The 20,000-nt window shown below is 43.1% G+C and overlaps 1 protein-coding gene and 2 long non-coding RNA genes across 3 annotated transcripts in view; all 3 read left to right on the plus strand.

Annotated features, from left to right (window-relative positions):
• Positions 1-8,677: 8,677 nt before the first annotated feature.
• Positions 8,678-20,000, plus strand: part of strip2 (striatin interacting protein 2) — a 55,196-nt gene continuing 43,873 nt past the window's right edge. Inside the window, exons 1-3 of the mRNA XM_063217510.1 lie at positions 8,678-8,899; positions 11,549-11,618; positions 11,821-11,895. Coding sequence (XP_063073580.1) covers positions 8,786-8,899; positions 11,549-11,618; positions 11,821-11,895 — 259 coding nt within the window. The 5' untranslated portion in view covers positions 8,678-8,785. The remainder of the gene's footprint in view (positions 8,900-11,548; positions 11,619-11,820; positions 11,896-20,000) is intronic.
• LOC134464067 (uncharacterized) lies at positions 14,822-17,226 on the plus strand. Its single transcript, XR_010037834.1, has 3 exons — positions 14,822-15,169; positions 16,820-16,922; positions 17,045-17,226. It is a non-coding gene; the product is annotated as an uncharacterized LOC134464067 (long non-coding RNA).
• Positions 18,585-20,000, plus strand: part of LOC134464069 (uncharacterized) — a 2,881-nt gene continuing 1,465 nt past the window's right edge. Inside the window, exons 1-3 of the long non-coding RNA XR_010037835.1 lie at positions 18,585-18,714; positions 18,849-18,950; positions 19,801-19,873. This is a non-coding gene — a long non-coding RNA (uncharacterized LOC134464069). The remainder of the gene's footprint in view (positions 18,715-18,848; positions 18,951-19,800; positions 19,874-20,000) is intronic.

Genomic DNA, 20,000 nt, shown 5'->3' on the forward strand with positions numbered 1-20,000 from the left:
ACACACACACACACACACACACACACACACACACACACACACACACACACACACACACTCCAGATTGCAGAATAAACACACACAGACACGCACACACCAAAAGGCTGGCAAGTATAGAAACAAAGGGATTGCTACTAGAGTGTGGCTTGGGCCGTTTTTTTCTGTCCGAGCCCGGCCCTCAGCCGACAGAAAAGTGTTCGAATCCGACCCGAGCCCGAGACTAATTAAAATGTTTGTGTCCGAGCCCTTCCGAAGCCCGAGACCAATGTCATAACAACAGAACCATTTGCAAAAGCAAGATTTTCTATGTGGGCTCCATATTTAATATAGCACATGATAAATAGCCAGGAATAGGCAGATACGTTAGGATGAGGCACTTTGCAGTAGCCTAATTTAGTTACACACGCATAGTAAGTATAAACACACACACACACACACACACACACACACACACACACACACACACACACACACACACACGTGATGGCGCACCTTATGTTTCTTTCGGTTAACCAGAGATGTTGGGTGCAGTGATCGAATGCATGGGAGGGGCGTGAGAGGATAAGAATAAGTTTTGGATGCAGTCAGCGCAGCTACCGGAGCATTTGTTACGCTACTGCGGGTGCAAATAAATCCCTGCGAACCGTGTGAAGCTGCCGCCTTATCGTTAAGAAGGATAGGCTATAAGTTGACCCCGAAAAACAGTAGCCTGTTCGGCCTTCCAAGAGAATTTCCCCTGATCTCCATGCGATCAATATAATATCAGGAAAGGTTGCACGCGCGTAGTTACAACTGTACAGTAAAAGTGACAATAATTAAGAACCTACGTGAAGGACATGACATGTCACAGCGGACAAAATAGTAACAGGAAACCTCTCCGCCCCTACCTTACTCCTTAGTTATCCATATTATGCTCCTTGCTAGCCCATGCTGAGACTGTGATCCTTGGCACGTAATGCAGTGACAAACTTCGTCATTTTATGTTCAACCTTCAAGCCTCAAAGGCATACTAAAACATAGCCTACACTACAACAAAAGTCCACGCGTTCACTGACAACTGTTGATTTGGTGCTTATTAAGAAAGCAAAATGACACGGCATCCCTGCTCGGCTGACTCGGAGTGAGCGTCCGAATGTTGCCACTGGTAACTGGCGCGTGCATGCAGCCAATAATAATCTCTCGAGTAGCCTACCAACATTTTCATTTATGCATAGGCCTATTCAATTACTTATTTTTAAATCACAACTGCCTTTTCATGAACTGAAACGTTTCCTCTGGTTGCTTGTAATTTTCACAATGTCTGTTTGCTTCCAGCCCGAGTCCGACAGATATTCTATTTTTTTTGTCCGAGTCCGGCCCGGCCCGTCGGGTTCCGACCAGGCCCGTCGGACTTCGGTCGGGTTGCCATGCTCTAATTGCTACACACACACACACACACACACACACACACACACACACACACACACACACACACACACACACACACACACACACCTCTAGAAGCACATGCTGAGAGCAAGATGGGTAAATGCACACATTATGATTATCAACTGTTTGAGCCCGTAGTGTGTGCATCCGAAACCTTTGGTAGGCACTGTCTTCTTAGTTCAAGAACATGCTTTTGCACACCTTTGTGGTTGGCCAGGTGCGTAGGATATTATCCCAGTAGGGTTGTCATTCAAGTGTAAAGAAATTCCGCAGACTGTCCATTCAACCAACAATCTTTAAAGGGACACTGTGTGAGATTTGTAGTTGTTTATTTCCAGAATTCATGCTGCACATTCACTAATGTTACCTTTTTCATGAATACTTACCACCAGCATCAAATTCTAAGTATTCATTATGACTGGAAAAATTGCATTTTTCATACATGAAAAGGGGGATCTTCTCCATTTTGAATTTCCAAAAATAGCCATTTTTAGCACCAACAATTACTGTACTTGGACCATACTAGAAAATATTTGTTTATTACTTAGTAAACGTTCATGTAAAGATCACATTTTCCAATAGGCATTCCAGTTTCAATGAGCAGCATAGTTGCAGTACCTTTTTTTGACCATTTCCTGCACATTGTCCCTTTAATACAATGTTTCAGTCATCAGCCCTTCTTCAGGTTAAGTTCTGCCAACCACTAGTAACCCCAAATCAGATGTACTACAGCACCGTCATTTACATAACTTGATGGGACTAATGACCAATGGTCCTACAGTTGTCAAACTCATGCGCCAGGGGGACTTCTAGGATGGCAAAGTAACCATTGGGTATTTCTCAAAACCTAGTGCAGTGCACTTCCAAGTGTATCAGCCTAATTAGTCCCGCCCAGTGATTGGATACTCTTTGGTGAACTCTACAGAATATCCAATCACTGGACGGGACTAATTAGGCTGATACACTTGGAAGTGCACTGCACTAGGTTTTGAGAAATGCCCATTGTTTGCCTTCTGCAAATATGACTGGATATAGAAAGTCATCCGGGTATCGTTCACTTCCTGGTTGAAAGCTTACTAGGGTTTTCGGATGTACTCTATAGGCACTTCCTTATTTTCTGCCATCTACATAGGCAGTGGGGACTTCGGGATGTACTCCCAGGGTGAGAGTGAGTTAGCCTGATTATCATTGACTTTCAAATCTCTTCGAGACTTGGTCTGACCAAGAGCATAACAATTAACATTTCCCAAACAGCATTTCCCAAATGGCCTCCCTTGGTTTGCTAATGATTGTTTGCTTCCCAACAAAGTGGGAGGAGTTCCCGCATTTACGAGAACTCAGAAAGTACTTGCATTGACTCTTGACCTGACTGGTAGCAACGCTGAAGCTGTTGCGTCACTAGGAGGGCACGGCCTGGCTAAGAGTGAGTGACGGTGCATGAATGAAGCTTTGGGTCCATTTCAATATCCTGACTCCCATCCTCGACCTGTGCATGTGGCCTCACGCTTCACGTGACACCCCGCCTCCGTGGAGGAAACAACACAGTTTCCCCGCTGTCAGCCTAGCCACAACAACTCTTGGGGGACTTTTCCCCATTCAACATCCCGTTTGCAAAAGAGAAAAAGACATCTGAAACGCGTGTTTGCAAGATATTGAATTAAACGTCTGTCGTCGATGATGACTTGAGACGTTATCACGGAGACCACAAGCACAAGCGAGGTAAAAACCAGTTACACCGGGTCATCACTGGCATTTAATGGAAAGCATTTAAAGGCTCATTTCTCTCGGACGCACAAAACGGATAATCTTTTCCACTCACACATATTTACAAACAGATCAGATCCTGGTCACACTCACCCTACATGAGGATCACCTGCCAAATACACGTAGGGCCCTATATCATATGCAGAGGTGTCAAAAGGAAAAGTTAATTCATGCTGTAGTATAACACTAGCTCATGATATTAAAGCCCGATTGGGACACTCCAACTCCCATTGTCATTGTGACACAGCACTCCACAGCACACAAGTGTACACTGCACACAACGGAATTGCATTTATGCCTCTTCCGTGCAAGGGGGCAGCCCCCAAGGGAGCAGTGCAGTGGGACGGTACCATGCTCAGGGTACCTCAATCATGGAGGAGGATGGGGGAGAGCACTGGTTAATTACTCCCCCCACCAACCTGGCGGGTCGGGAGTCAAACCGGCAACCTGTGGGCTACAAGTCTGACGCCCTAACCGCTGACCCATGACTGTCCAAACAGTCACAGTTGTTTGAATATTTACCCCATTGTACTTAATGAGAGACTGTGCTGCCGTCACTGAATAACACTCAAAACGTAACAAGGACCCACCACAAACTTCCTCCAACCAGCACAGTCAGTTGATCGTAAGACAAGTACACAGGTCTGCTGGTTACTCAGATAAATTACCTTTTTTTGGAAAGAAGCGGTTTCTTTTTCATTTTTATTATTTACATTTGACACCTCTGACCATATGGATCAATGCACACATACACACAGAAGGATCCATTTCTGCCTTTTGTTTTCCAGTTTTGTTAGTCTCCTCTTGTTAATGTTGAATTGTAAGTCTGATGTGAAGATGTTTATCCGATGTTGAGATGTCTGTAGCCATGCCTACCATGATAGATGAGCAATAAAGAACCTGTAATTCCAAATCCAATAAATGCAAAGAAATGAAAGCACGCACGTGCGCGCGCGCACACACACACACACACACACGGGTCATGTAGGTCAATACATACTTTTAAACGTTCAAAATAGTTTGATTAACACAGAGAAACCCTATTTAAAGAATGAACCAAAGAGGATTTGGTTGATTGGCCCTTCAGGAGACAGATTGTGTTCAGTTAATGCAGATTGTCCCAAAGACTAAGGATAATAAAATAAATAAATGAATACAGTAAAACCAAAGATTCTCAATATGGGAACTAAGATAAAGTGTCCTATGCATCACCAATACAACAAAAAAGTGGGATCAATTCTGTGGAGTATCCCAAGAACATGATTTAACCCCTTAGCACAGCACCTATGTTATAACCTTACTGTCACCAAAACTGTAATGTCTTTGTCTTAATCTGTTACTTAAGGCTCTTGGCACTGTCATAGCAATGTTATGATGTAGTTGAGTATTTTCAGCAAATGGTGAATAGGCCCGCCGGCGACCCCGTCTGCAGTAAGAGGCTAAGTGATCAGTTAACCTACAGGAAGTGGTAAACCTGCTAGAAAGATAGCCCACAGATGTCACTTTGTTAAGAAAATTAGGACACTGGGCTCTTCTATTAGATGATTTGCGACTACTTCATGGTTAACTTGACCTAGTTAACTACTGAGCCAGGTTCTTGTATTACTCACCAAATACTGTAGGTGTGCCGTGTGACTTTGTACATTTTCCCCGTTGAACTCTTCCTGGACCCCCGCCAGTCTCCTACAGGGGCATGGCAACTTATAAACTCGGCCAGGGCCGGATTAACGCACAGGCTAGATATGGCTGCAGCATAGGGCCCCCCTCACCTGCCAGGGGGCCCCTGATTGTCCAAAGGGTCGAATTGCATATGCGGTGTTGAAAACGTCCTCTCTTTAATTTTAATACTCATCACAGCCATGTTATCTATGATTCCTTGTCTTGGGATTATGGCACGTCTAGGTTCGTCTCTGGTAATACCATTCCACACAGTTCCTGAGATATTACCCGACGCTTCAAGAACAGCATAGAACAGGGATGGGCAACTGGAGGCCCGGGGGCCACATGCGGCCCGCCTCCTCACTCGATGCGGCCCGCCTCCTCACTCGATGCGGCCCTTAGATAAAACAGTATTCAGAAAATAATGTCCATATATTTTTAAAAACAACTACTGAATCAATCTGTTGTAATTATACTGTTGGCCAATGGAGTATTGATTATAGAGTATTCTATTCCTTCCAAACAATATGGGCAGTCAGTGAGCAACTGCACCTCTAACTCTACGAATTGGAGTCAGATTTGTGGTCATGTGACCCTCCGACGGTGGCGATGAAGAAATGTGGCCCTCCTCATCATAAAATTTGCCGATCCCTGGCATAGAACATAGTCTGACGAGAGTTCCATCAAAACAAACAGTAGGCTAGGTGGTCTCGGCCCTGACTCATACGGCTAAGGTGGGGACCCGGGTTCGATTCTGGCCTGAGGTCCTTTGGTGATACTTCGTCATCTCTCTCTCTCTCTCACTTATTTCCTGTCTCACTTCACTCTAAAATAACCCTCAGTGGGCCGATTTCAAAGCATTGAAAAACAACTAGAATATTACATTGACAAACAAATTCTGTCCTTGGCTGATTGTTGGTGCATGGGATGGAACTCAATAAGACAACTCTAACACCCCCTACTGGTGTTCAGAGGCAACAGCAGAGATATGAGCAGCGGTTGCTACTCAAACGGCTTCATCCTGTACTTGTGCTGCAAGGTGTCGACGTCATTGATGATCAAATTTCTTAGTCAATATCAATATGTGTTGTGCAAAAGTACAGTTCAAGTTTCATTCTCTCATTTGCAATTGGGATATAAGATGGAGAAACTTTCTTGTTTCTCCCTGGAGGAGGGGCAATACCATAGCCCGACTCTCGCTTTAGTTCTGCACACTACATATGTCTGGGGAAGCGTACGTTGGATTTGTTTTATTTACCATTTGTCCATTCTTGCCACCAACAAATTCCTTCTGAAGTTAACCGTTCTCAGTATGTGGTAGAGCCTACAAAACAGCTGTCAGATGACTCCTCGATGCAAAGCGCTGTTGTTATTGAAACGTGTGTGTGTGTGTGTGTGTGTGTGTGTGTGTGTGTGTGTGTGTGTGTGTGTGTGTGTGTGTGTGTGTGTGTGTGCGTGTGTGTGTGTGTGCGTGCGTGCGTGCGTGCGTGCGTGCGTGCGTGTGTGTGTGTGTGACATAAAGTCAAGGGACCAAAATCCACAGAAAGGAGGAGAGGTAGAGGTAGCAATTTCACTTGTGCCCATCACCAAGAGACTTCTACAGCTTGGACAATGGGCACCAGTAGAAACATAAAGAAAAATATGGACACAATCTCTCTGTCTCTCACAGTGGCAGTGGAGATTGAGGGCATCTCTATAGCGTGCACCGTGTTGTGTGTTTGTATGTGGGAATGTAACATATTTCACAATGGTGGGTAGCCTGGATTGAGAAGCTACATTCCAGTACCATGTGATTCCAAATGACCTGGTTTTTACCTGTTGTAAAAAAAGAGAAAAACACGCACATCCATCTCAAAAAGATTGTGTGCAGGACTAGCAAAAAATACCATGAAAACTGAAAAGAAAAGTCTGCGACACCAAGAGAAACTTTTCTTTCCGTTTTCCTGGTTTGTACCTGTCCCAATGCCCTAATTCAGGGGTGGGGAACCTTTCTCATTCGATGGGCCACTTCAAATTCATCCGAGGGCCGTATTATGAACACAAACCTTGATTTCCCCCTGTACATTAGGCCTAAATAGAAGGCAGCCACCTTTAAAACAGACCCCACCTTCTCTAGGTCCACTGACCATATCTTAATTGTATTGCAAATGTATTTTCTAAGATTCCTTTACAAAATGTGCCCTATTTCATGTGAAGCTGCATAACATTAAAATTATATCGGGGGCCAGATAAAAATGGCCTCAAGGGCCGTAAACGGGACATAGGGTGTGCATCCCAATATGTGACCTTGCCTCCTCCACTTGTGCTTGTCTCCTCGTCCCGCCTCCTGGCCCCTCCTCCGTGGAGAAAACGAGAAAGTTTCCCAGCTGTCAGCCTCGCCACAACAACTTTTGAGGGACTGTTTTTCATTCACCATCCCAATTGCAAATGAGAAAAAGACTTTACAATTGAGCTTTTGCAAGATATTGAAATATAATGCTGTTGTCAGTGATGTCATCATGACGAGAAGCAAGTGGAGGAGGCAAGTGGAGGAGGCAAGGTCGCATATTAAAACGCACTTCTGTTCACCACCCCTGCCAGGGGTAGAATTTAAAAATGTTCCCCACCAGTCACTGTGGCAGGTAGATTTTAAAATCTACCAGCCACTCACAATTTCTACCAATTACCACCATTTTTATCAGTTCACATTCAACCGTTCCAAACATTGTAATGCCAAGCAAGATCATTTTCTGATCCATACTTTTGTTTCAGAGGTCATGAATTCAGTTATTGTGATGCCAATGACTCTTTTCATTGCCAATTTGCTTAAACCTTTGATGTTGGATGCTGCGTATAATTCAGCATTAACCAGGGCACCTGTAGAAAAAATTTCACCTGCCAAAGGCCAAATTCACCCGTCATTGGTAGGTGGACGGGTGCTTATTTCCTGCCCTAACTGGACTGGTAAAACTAGGTAGCCCTACTGAATCATTAAAGACCCACTCCATCCAGCTAACTCTCTGCTCAAACACAAGAACTGCACATACAAACTGAGACACAGTAGAGCGGACAGCATTCCTACCAGAAAAGCAAGGTTTGTCAACAGTTTCTTCCCAGCAACAGTGAGGCTGATGGCAAAAAAGAACATTTGATCCACCTTTGTTATTATTCTTTTGATCTCTTTGATTTTTATCACTTTTTAATGTATTTTGTCTTCCTATTTTTCTATTTATTGACTCAGAGGGCCTGCACAAGATTTCATATGTGCTTGGACTACTAGTTTATGCACAAATAAATAGGGTTCCTTTGTGTTGTTAATCAAACTACTTTGAAAGTTTAAAAGTACAAAAAAAGTGTGCGTGCGTGCGTGCGTGCGTGTGTGACACTTGGGGGTGACAGTCGGGTGTGCAGCAGCAAATGTTGGGCCCTATGTACAATCAGTCCTAATGGATCCCCCCAGCCATATCCGTATCTTCATAAATCAAACTGTGTGGGGTCCGCTATATAGGCCTACATGGGGCCCTGGTGACTCAGTCACACTTTACCCCTCCTGAACACCCCTGGTGACAGTAGCTTGTGTTTTTCTGCTTTTGAGACTGTGGCTTTGTCACTGTAATCTAAATAGACTGCATGGCCACTGCATCTGGCAGCCAAGAAGCTTGTCAGTTAACAAGTGGAACTATGCCAATCCTTTTACCCTCCGTGACGAGATAGCCAACTGCACACAACACATGCAGCACCAGTACCAGGGGCAATAAACCACACCCCCGCGCTTTACCTAGCACTAGACAGCCAATACGCGTGCTGGAGCCGAGAGATCTGAATTTGGATCCAGTGTCGTCGCTGTCACCGTCCTAGGCTAGAACCTCGCCGCGCTTGAATTGTGTGCGAGCGAGCGCACTTCGACTGGCGCGGGGAGACGAGCGGCCAGTGTACCGTTACCCTAGGTTACCCTATGCAGCGCGAGATCATGGAGGTGCCAGCGCTAAATCACATGAACACCAACAACATCAAGAAGCTCGGGGGCAACGGCAAAGACGGCTTCAAGAATCAACGGAAAGATTCGGAGGTAGGTGAACAGCAGAGCCCTGAGCAGAGTGGGTCTTTCCCGCCCCTGTAAACAGTGTGTCGCGATCCCGGGATCGGGCGGGGGGTGTGCTCTGCGTTTCTGTGCTTGCTGTTGCTGGGGGAACGTCGCACTCGCATGCCCTTGGTGGGAGAGTTCGAAGGGAGACAGCCATGCGCTGGCGCTGTTATTTCGGTGACAGGGCAAATGAGTCGCCGCTATAAATATCCCCGGTGGCGAGGGAGCATGGGCATGTGCCGTGCGCCTCCGCCTCGTCCAGGACACAGGACTTCCAGCAGGACACACACACACACACACACACACACACACACACACACACACACACACACACACACACACACACACACACACACACAAAACACTTACAAACACAAACACACACTCACTCATACACACGGACATGTGCATATTAACACACAAATACCCAAATACACACACACGGAATGTCATAGCGCAGCCTTGGGAAGCAAGCCGCTTGGGAAGCGACATGTTCCTCCTGCAGCCGACAAACACACACATAGGCTACACACCCACACCGATGCGGCTGTGGCTCAAATTCACACGAATAAGAAAACAATAGGCCTACTGCATTTCCTGTTTCATAGACAGAATGCCATCGCGCATTTCTGCTAAAGTCCTTATAGTAAGCTGCTACGCTACTGTGCTGTGCTGCACACGGCACGAGATGGAGGTGGTGCAGACACAATCCGCAGACGGTTATAATGAGGAAACCTATGATGACAGCACGCACATCCCCAAATATAATATGGCTAATTAAATGTGGCCAATTTTTAAAATGAACGAATCTGTGCTTAGCCTACTCCTATCTATTCGTCTGTAGACTATGTGTATCATATGATGTGTGTCGTTGCCTGTGTCTTGACTACCTAGTGTGGTGTAGTCGCGACGCGCAGATACACTGTAGATGGGGGTTGGTTGTGTTATGTTTGAATAGACCATGCTTAGTCCCCTGCAGCTGAGGTTTCTAGGGCAGCATATGTGATGGTGTGCTCGCGCGCGCGCATAGGCTACTGTCACATGCGCACGTGCGTGTGTATTTTGGTATTTGTGTGTTTATGCATGCAACATGCGATATGTTCCACCATAGTGTAAATGACAGCCTATTGCACCTTGTTTGTTGCCAGGAATAGACTGGTAAAAAAACACTCGGAGAGTACTCTCCCCAGATGCAGAAACAGTTTGTGTGTGTGTGCGTGCGTGCGTGTGTGTGTGTGTGCGTGCGTGCGTGCGTGTGTCACCATGTCCCAACTATACAAACAAGTCAACAGCAATAGGGGGGTTGAGGCATTTAAGCTATCCCTCCGCTTTGAAAACACCATGCCAATGGTTCCCAAAACTGGGTCGGGTCCCCTAGGTGAGGCGTTGATTTACTGCAGAGGGATTGTGGACTGAAAGGACTTTGCATAAGAAATTGCAAACAAACTTGTTAACAGAAAACAACATTTCAAGTTAGTCACCATATTCATGTGTATGGTTGATTAATGTGTTGGCTTATCCTGTGAATTTCAAATAAAAATGTTCAATATTTATGTAGGCTGCAAAAAAACCTTGAGCAAGATACTATGCAACCCCAACTTTGATCTTGATGGCAGGGTCGTACCCTGTGTGGCAGCCACTGCCACTGGTGTGTGAATGGGTGAATGCAAGGCGTACAAGGGAAGCTATTTGAGTGCCCGATGGAGTGGAAAGGCGCTATATAAATGCAGTCAATTTACCATTTACTGTAAAGTAAAGTGTAGACTAAACTAAAGTAAAGTGTAGACTAAAGTAAAGTGTGTTTTGCATCTGTAAAAGTACAGACCCGTAATCTATTGTTTCATTAACGGGTGGGTAGGAACCCAAAAGCGGGTCGCAGAAAGGTTCTGGCCCTAATAATAGAGAACGGAGAGAAAACGTTTTACCTTGGTTCTCTAAAGGTTTGGTTATTATAACCAAACCAAAATCCACCGCTTAAAAACGTTCCCTTTGGTTACAGTACAAATCAAACAAATAGTAACGTTCCTTGGACTTTTAGGGAACCACACCACCCATATGAAACGTCAGCTAATAGTTACACTGCTACTGCTACATGGGTGGGTTGCGGAGCTGTGGTGTCAAAATGTATGAATTGACCCTTTCGTTGCCCTGTCACAAAATTAAAACTAGATGCGGTATTGAATGAATGACTGTGATGTTGAAGACTGAGGTAGTGAAAAATGGTTAATGCCCGACACGTTGAATGTAAACATACAATGCACATGCTGCTGAAGCATATTATCAAATGCATGGAATTATTTTTGGTATTTATTTGAAGATACTGATTGTGTGACAAGAAAATCGTGGGTCCAAAGACTACTCCAATTAAGACAGTTTTAATCTACTGGCATCTATTAGCATGACAGACAGACGTTTCGGCCTAAGCCTTCTTCAGCGTCTTTTTACTAAACATGAGCATTGCTTTTTGCTCGCACCCGAAGACCTTGTAAGAAACAGTTGGGAGTTGAGCGCACTTTCTAAAAAAAGACTATTCCAATTACGAACCACTTGTAAAGTAAAGTGTGTTCTGCAGAGGTGAAAGCACTAAACTGATAGTAAGGCCCCTATTTCTAAACCCTTGTTTTCATGTTGCAGGGTTCTATGGACTCTCCCAACCTGGAGTTTGAATATGGAGACACGGACACCACTACTGCTGAACTGTCAGGTGGCCACACACACACACACACACACACACACACACACACACACACACACACACACGCACACACGCACACACACACACACTGGGCAACACACACACACACATACGCAATAGCATGCCAGTTGCTTCTCTGTATTTACTGTCATTGGCCTGTGTGTGTGCGTGTGCGCTTGCGTGTGCGTGTGCGTGTGTGTGTGTGTCTCAGAGCTCTACAGTTACACAGAAGAACCTGAGTTCAACCTCAACCGGGAGTACTTTGAGGAAGACTTCAGAAAACATGGTAAATTCAACACACACACACACACACACACACACACACACACACACACACACACACACACACACACACACACACACACACACACACACACACACACACACACACACACACACACACACACACACACTCGCACAACTACACATCATGCTTCTCCCATGGAGTGTGCCCCATCAGGGCCGGTTCTGGCTTATTTGGCGCCCTAGGCGAGTTTGAGTTCTGGCGCCCCCACCCCCCCACCCCCCTTTTTATACCTTACAAAACACAAGAGTAATACCGGTAGTAAGCCTAACTAAAACTAGCATCAAGAACAATAACTGTTTTGCATCAAATGGATTTCTGGTTCTTTTGGACAGCCGACCAACACATCAGATTGAGTCGCATGAAAGTACCTTCACTGTGTGGTGTCTTGGATGTAATGGTGGTGGTGCCCCCAACCCCAGATGAGAGGGAGGTTATCAATGTGTTTGAATTGTAAAATGGAATTGAAATGCCAGGAGAGTGGTACAGTACATTTGCATGTCAAATGCATGTGTAGACAATAAGCCTACCAAGGAGGTCTGCATTGATAGCCTATCTACACTACCTACAGCATCACAAAGCATGGCAGCATAACAATTTTAATAAGCTACACATTTGTGCTGTCTATGATTCCAAACCAATTTCATTTCTGTACTGGAAATAGTGGTGCATTTGTGAGTAGGAGAATGAGAAGGGGGCTATCTATGTGTTTGAACCGGAGGGACAGGGTGAGAGAAAGGGAGAAAAGCTGTCACGCTTTTGAATTTCATAATATACAAAATATAGTAAATAGCCTCACTTGTCTGCAATACTACATCACTCAGCATGAAAACATGCTGTGCATGGTTCTCTTACATGATTAATGTAGGCCTATATGTCATTCTGGTCTGGAAACAATGTTTTTTTTTAAGCTTACAACAAGCAGGTAATTCATTCAAGTGGATGGAAGGAGATATGGCAGCTAAACTTGTTTTAAACATGGCACCAGTCTTACTTTACATTGCTGGTCAACCTAAGCAAGTATTATGATGTCAGGTGGGTGTTAGTGAGTAGGCTACTAACAGCTACTTTACTGGATTTCATTGCTTGGCATACTTGGCTAATGTTAGCATGCTAACTAGCGATTTCTCAGATCAAAAGCAAAGCTCTTTTTCCCTCTAATTCCAAACAGTAGCCTCATAACTATTAGGCTTTACATTACCACAAACGGTTGCTGATTAAACCACATACATCCAAAACATCCTCGGCAACTCCTGCATCATGCAATGACTGGTTTAATGAGAACATAACAATTCTCCACCCAGCAGAGCAGCATTGCTGTTCGCGCTTGCCCTCTGTCTCTTGAATGAGTCTCCAAATTCAAAATAGATCGCACGCTGTCACTCGTCCCGCCCCCTTTCTCAGGACTGTCTGTTTATTGGTTCACAGACTTCCCAGAGACAGTTGAAAGCGATATCACTATTGGCTGAGGGGCGCTTTGCCGTGAGGAGCGCTTTCGCCACGCTTTGTTGATTGCGACTTCATAAAAAAAACCTCCATATCGCAAAATTACGCATCGGAGAGCGCCATTTCGGCGCTCCTTCTTCACATTGCGCTCTAGGCGACCGCCTAACCGGCCTATGCTTATAACCGGCCCTGTGCCCCATCAACTATGCCTCACCCATCAGTGGGGCTCCTCGCATTGGCATCACCAATCCCGGGGGTCCCTCACACGGCATCAAAGCCCACACAGACATTGTGCACCTCCAATGGCCTCACAGCAGCCATCCCACTTCTGACACCATTTTGTAGTGAAGGAGAGTACGTAGAGTTGCACCACTGAGATTCGAACACAGATCTTCTGTGGCTGGGTAACAAACTGGGGCTCTGACTGCTGTAACAAATTGGCCCTCAGACTGCTGGTCAGAGAGTGCAGACCTCCGCCAAAGAAGCTGTTTGATAGAAGATTTGACTTCATTACACACTATTTTTTTTCAAGTCTGTCTGCCTTGTTTCTGTGGAGTTAGGGTCTGGAATGTGAACATGTGCCCTATCCCACAATGGTGAAGAGTCTATAAAAAAACTCTGGATCCGGATCACCTCTAAAATTTATTCACTTGTTACTTTTGTCATTTCCAACAATTCCACAAAGTTGTAGTAGCCTCTTAGTGCAGATGGGGTCGCTGGCGGGCCTATTCAATATTTGCTCATAATACTCAACTACATCATAACAACATTGCTATGACATTACCAACAGCCTTAAGTAACAGATAAAGACGTAGCCATTACAATTGTGGTGACAGTAAGGTTATAACATAGGCTCTGCGCTAAGGGGTTAAAATTCGTTCATATTTTTTTGAGTTATCCTGCTGACAAACAAACAGACCAAACAAAACCTCCTTGGCGAAGGTAATAAATGATAATTAATGAATGAATAAATAAGGCAAAATGTGGCTCAGTTGGTACCAGAAGGTTGCAGGTTCAAGCCCCGCTTTGCCTGAATCCCATCAATGTATCCTTGAGCATACTTAACTTAAAATTGCTCCTGGTAGCACGGTCACCAATGTGTAAATGGGTGAATATGAGGCATAAATGTAAAGCACGTTGAGTGCTCGAAGAAGGAGTGGAAAAGCGCTGTGTAAATGTAGTCCATTAAACATGAAAGAATGGGGAACAGGGCTTGACACTGGCACCTGCAACCGACCAAATGCTTGTAAAACTTTACTGTGGCTAGTAACAATTTCAGTCTCACTAGCCACGTTGACAGGTAGCTTAGTCTTTGGTGTTTGAAATCACAGTAGTATCATTAATTGTATTAAAATACAAGAATATTCTTCAGGGGGAAAAACAACAGAATGCTGGCTAGCAGAAAGACTAAATGGCTAGTGACACAGGAAAACCACTAGCCACAGTGCACCCTTAAAAGAGATTGGTTAAAAAAGTGACTAATCTCGTTGGTTGAGGCAATATTGGTCAAATTAACTGTGACATTGGTAACTATTAAACAAACAAATTGGTTATCTAACAACTAATATCATTGGTTAAGAACAAATTGGTTGATTTAACAAAGATATTGGTTAACTTTAATAACAGATTGGTTGAAAAATGACTAATATCATTGGTTAAGCAAATGTTAACTAAGAGATTGGTAACTGACGCAGGTCTGACGCTCAACGTCAAGTACGTAACTCTGCTTCTCAATTTTCTGACAAAGCCGCCATCTTGGTGCTGCAGGAAAGCCGTTTGAGATATTGGTGGAATTCAAACACTTTGTGAGGTAAGTTCGTTTATTTTCAATGTTTCGTTAATAATTTCAAGACAATGCCAAATATACAGTGAATAACGAAACAGTTTCTTGTTCAGGATGGTAATTTGCAATGAATTTGTCTTCAGACCATACCTCCGCTAACAGGCCACTATTATAACTACCGGTATGCTAACTTAGCCCTAGGTTGTTTTCACAACTTTGTTGGAAAGTTTGTGTTTTGTTAGAAACAAACTCTACGAAATTTACAATATAGATTTGCTCCGAAAGAGCTATAAAACTTGTCCAGTGGTGCCAAAACACCCATGTCAGAGTCAAGACCTAGCTAAATGTCCGCTAGCAACATAGCTATCAGTGGTTTCTGGAGGAGGGCCGAAGGGAGTGCTTCCCCGCCGGCCAGAGATTGTTTGCGCCGGCCTCTTCACCTGAAAGAGCTAGCGCTGCATGATGAGGTGGTTCGCTAGCAACAATTAGCTATAGTCTAACGGTTAAATCATGTTGCCTTTGTTGAGGGATGTTTGAAATAGCCCGATGTATTCATAACTGAATATTGGTTTCTTGTTAGAAACGAACACATTTTGGATATAATTTTGTTCTGAAGTTACAACATGCCAACTTAGTGTTGTAAGACTGTTGGCGCCAAAGTTAAGAGCTAGCTAAATGTCCGCTAGCAACATTAGAGCTAGCCAAACTGAATAATGAATCTCTTGTCCGCTAGCAACATTAGCTAGCTAAAGTCTTTTTTTTTTGTTAGAAACGAACTCCCTTTGAGTATAATTATGCTCTGAAGATATCCAGTTAATGTACTTGAGCCAAAGTAAAACACAAATACCAGAGAGAAGAGCTAGCTAGAAGTTCGTTAGCAACATCAGCTTATCTTTTAGCTGACTCAGAAGCTTGAAGTAGTCACAACTTATGCCTGATTTTTATTGTTAGAAACGAACTCATTTTGACTCTACACTTGCTCTGAAGTATGTTTTAACACATGTGCCTTTCCCTGTTCGTTGTGTAAAGGAAGTGAGTAAGTAAACTGATTCTGAACTTGTTATTGTGCACACAGTGTGCTGTTTTGTCCCATTCTGTTACTGCCAACTCTGTGGGCTGTTCTCTCTGTTCAGGGAGAAACCACTGTCAGCCATCAGATCGTGTTCTTTTCAATAAATAGGCATTAGCTATTACCTATTTGACAGATTTCTCCTGAAATAATGAGCCCAGAAACACCCAGATGTGTAGAGTGCTTAATTTTTGGCTTGATCAAAGATGCTTAATTTGTATGGTTACTGCAATAAATATTTAGATTTCTTTGCCCATCCTTTTTGGATCTACTAGTAGGCCTAGTGATTTTAGAGGTCTTAACAAGTGGGCTATGCATCAGATTTCATTTCAAGTGATGGGTAAAATATCCAGAAAGATATATAATCTGTTCTTTTTGCCCTCTAGTTTAGCACACTGAATTCTTTGAGCCATCTGGTGTCAATCCGTGTGGGAAAATGATCAATGAAAACAATTTAAGAAATGCATCTTATAGATGTTTCATATTGTAGGCCTATTCAGCCTATTGTGTCATGGTGGTGTTATCATTTTTCAAACTTTATTTTTGTGTAATAATTAGGCATATTGATACATAATCATGTTCATGTTCTGTGCTGTCTTGCTTTGCAGATGACAGAATATTGCTGAAGGATCCTACATGGAAGCTGGCTGATTACACGGAGTGATTCCTCTGGTGTGGTGTACCTCAGAGAAATAAACACTGTTGCAAGAGGTGAGTTTATAAAGTCACACAAAACCTATCCATGTATTTTTAAAAAGTCAAAGTTCTAACTTGCTCTGTATTTCATGCTGTCAATATGAGATGCATACTAATGTTGTGTGTTATTATTGCAGCTGAGAAGATGGCCAAGATATCCTTATTGCTGGATGGTAGCTCTGGTCGTAGTGGACCATATCTGCAAATGCTTCTGAACATTGACAGAATTTCTAAAGGTTAGCAACCATTCACAAATTTACACCACATGTATGTGTGTTTCAAATGTCTTAACAGTTTGAAGCACACACTGTTAATCAGAGATGCGTCCTGATCGTGCCGTGTGTTATTTTGAGAGGATAGTTAAGGAATAATGGCAGCTGCCTGGTTACAGTACATTGATCCCCTTTGTAGCACCATGTCTAAAATGCTGAGAAAAATCAGTTTGTAAATGTAAGCATTTTTGTATAACTCTGCACCAAATGTGTGTTTCAAATGTCTACTATCTAATAGTCTGAATAACACACTCATACATGACATGACCAATATGTTATGTGCTCGGAGCGGCAGTTTACAAACGCACCCTTAGTGCCTTCTGCTGTTAGGCCAATGGCACTGAGCCCACCGTTTCATTGATTGGAGTATTTGGGTTACATTTTGTCAATTTGTTGTATTTTCCAGGATCGTTGAGGACTCCTCCTCTATGCGTGACATCTTAGATTAGATTTAGATTTAGATTTAATTTCAAGTGATGAGTAAAATATCCAGAAAGATACATAATCTGCTCTTTTTGCCCTCCAGTTTAGCACACTGAATTCTTTGAGCCATCTGTTGTCAATCCGTCTGGGAAAATGATCAATGATATAAAACAAACAAACAAAAAAACATTTTTACATGTATACAGACATGTATCTTTTAGATGTTTCATACTCTAGGCCTATTCATCATCATATTGTGTCGTGGTGGTGACGGTGTTATCATTTTTCATTATTTTCTTGTAATAATTAGGCCTATAAATCAGGGCTTTGAACCGGTTCAAGGAACGAAAACGAAAACCGGGAACTTTTTGTATTTTACAGGGAACAGAAACGAAACCGGAAATGTTATTACTTTTTATGTTCTGGAACAGGAACACTTATTTAAAAATAATGGTAACCGGTTAATACCGTTCCTCAAACTAAAAAAAAAAAGTAATTATTTTCCTGCGCACGTTACCATGACGGCTGAGGTTCATCCATGGTGCATCCATGGCCGTTTTAAATATGCACAAACTCACAATGTCCATCATAGCGCCCGTGACCCAAGTCAGCGTGGAGCGTGCATTTTCATCATTGAGGTTTATTCTCTGCTTCTCCGCTTAGGTCGTCCCTAAATGACAAAATTCTGGAGGATATTCTTTTCATCTGCTTGAATAAACAGTTTGGAATGTAGGCTGACTCCTTTGCACTTCCGTCTTTCTGGGTTAATTAACGTCAGTTAGGCCTATGGGAGAAATCAGCTGACAGGAACGAAATTAACCGTTCCGGGAACAGTATTTTTCTGTTCTAACCGGTTCGGGAACGTCAATTTATTGGTGGAACGCATAACCGGAAACGTTATAATTCCGTTTCTGTTCGGAACGGAACGTTTGGAAAAAAATAACGGTTCAAAGCCCTGCTATAAATGCATAATCATGTTCATGTTTTGTGCTGTCATGCTTTGCAGATGACTGAGAATATTACTGAAGGATCCTACATGGAAGCTGTCTGATTACACTGAGTGATTCCTCTGGTGTGGTGTACCTCAGAGAAAATAAACACTGTTGCAAGAGGTGAGTTTAAGTTCATGAATTCACACAAAACCAATCCATGTATTTTTATAAAAGTCAAAGTGCTAAACATGCTATGTATTTCATGCTGTCAATATGAGATGCAAATTAATGTTGTGTGTTAATGTTGTGTGCAGCTCAGAAGATATCCTTATTGCTGGATGGTTGCTCTCTGGTCGTACTTGAGCCCCCTGGACCATGTCTGCAAATGCTTCTGAACATTGACAGAATTTCTAAAGGTTAGCAACCATTCACAAATGTACACCACATGTATGTGTTTCAAATGTCTTAACAGTTTGAACCACACACTGTTAATCAGAGATGCATCCTGTTCATCTTGTGTGTTATTTTGAGAGGATAGGTCGCCAGCGACCCTATTCACTTGCTGAAAATGCTTAAATACATCATAACAACATTGCTATGACATTACATAGAGCCATAACGCTGCACTACAGGGTTAAGGATGGCAGCTGCCTGGTTACAGTACATTGATCCCCTTTGTAGCACCATGTCTAAAAATACTGAAAAAAAAAAACAGTTTCTAAATATACCGGTAAGCAAATTTTAATAAATCTGCACCAAATGTGTGTTTCAAATGTCTACTATCTAACAGTCTGAATAACACACTCGTACACAGTGGTGGACAAAGTAAAAGTACTTTTGTGGTGTAATTACAACAGTAGCACATGATATTACATAGCTGTTAAACCGTTTGCTCCAGTATACCTACCTATTGAGATAGACTGTGTTATTACTGAAAAACAATAAAAACCTAACAAGAACCCACCACAAACTCAATCCAACCTGTGCAGAATCAGCTCGTCGTAAGACAAGTACATTGGTCTACTTTTTACTCAGATAAGTTACCTGTGTTGGAAAGAAACTGTTTTTTTTTGGGGTTTTTTTAACTTTTACTTTTACTTTGTCCACCACTGCTCATACATGACATTACCAATTGTTGTGTGCTCAGAGCGGCAGTTTACAAACGCACCCTTGGTGCCTTCTGCTGTTAGGCCTATGACACTGAGCCCACCGTTTCATTGAGTGGAGTATTTGGGTTACGTTTTCTCAATTTGTTGTATTTTTCAGGATCGCTGAGGACTCCCCCTCCATGCGTGACATCTTTGAGAAATTTCCACGCTTTCTGGAGATGCCAAGTTTGGTACGTCTGCCAGACATTTTTTTAACCTTTATTTAGAAAGAACAAGTCACGATATAGTTGTGTGCATTGTTGATTTTGGCTATACTTGGTGTTAATTAAGCTTCCTGATACTGCATGATTTATACCG

Source organism: Engraulis encrasicolus, chromosome 15 (assembly GCF_034702125.1).
Source record: "Engraulis encrasicolus isolate BLACKSEA-1 chromosome 15, IST_EnEncr_1.0, whole genome shotgun sequence".
NCBI classification, from domain to species: Eukaryota; Metazoa; Chordata; class Actinopteri; order Clupeiformes; family Engraulidae; genus Engraulis; species Engraulis encrasicolus.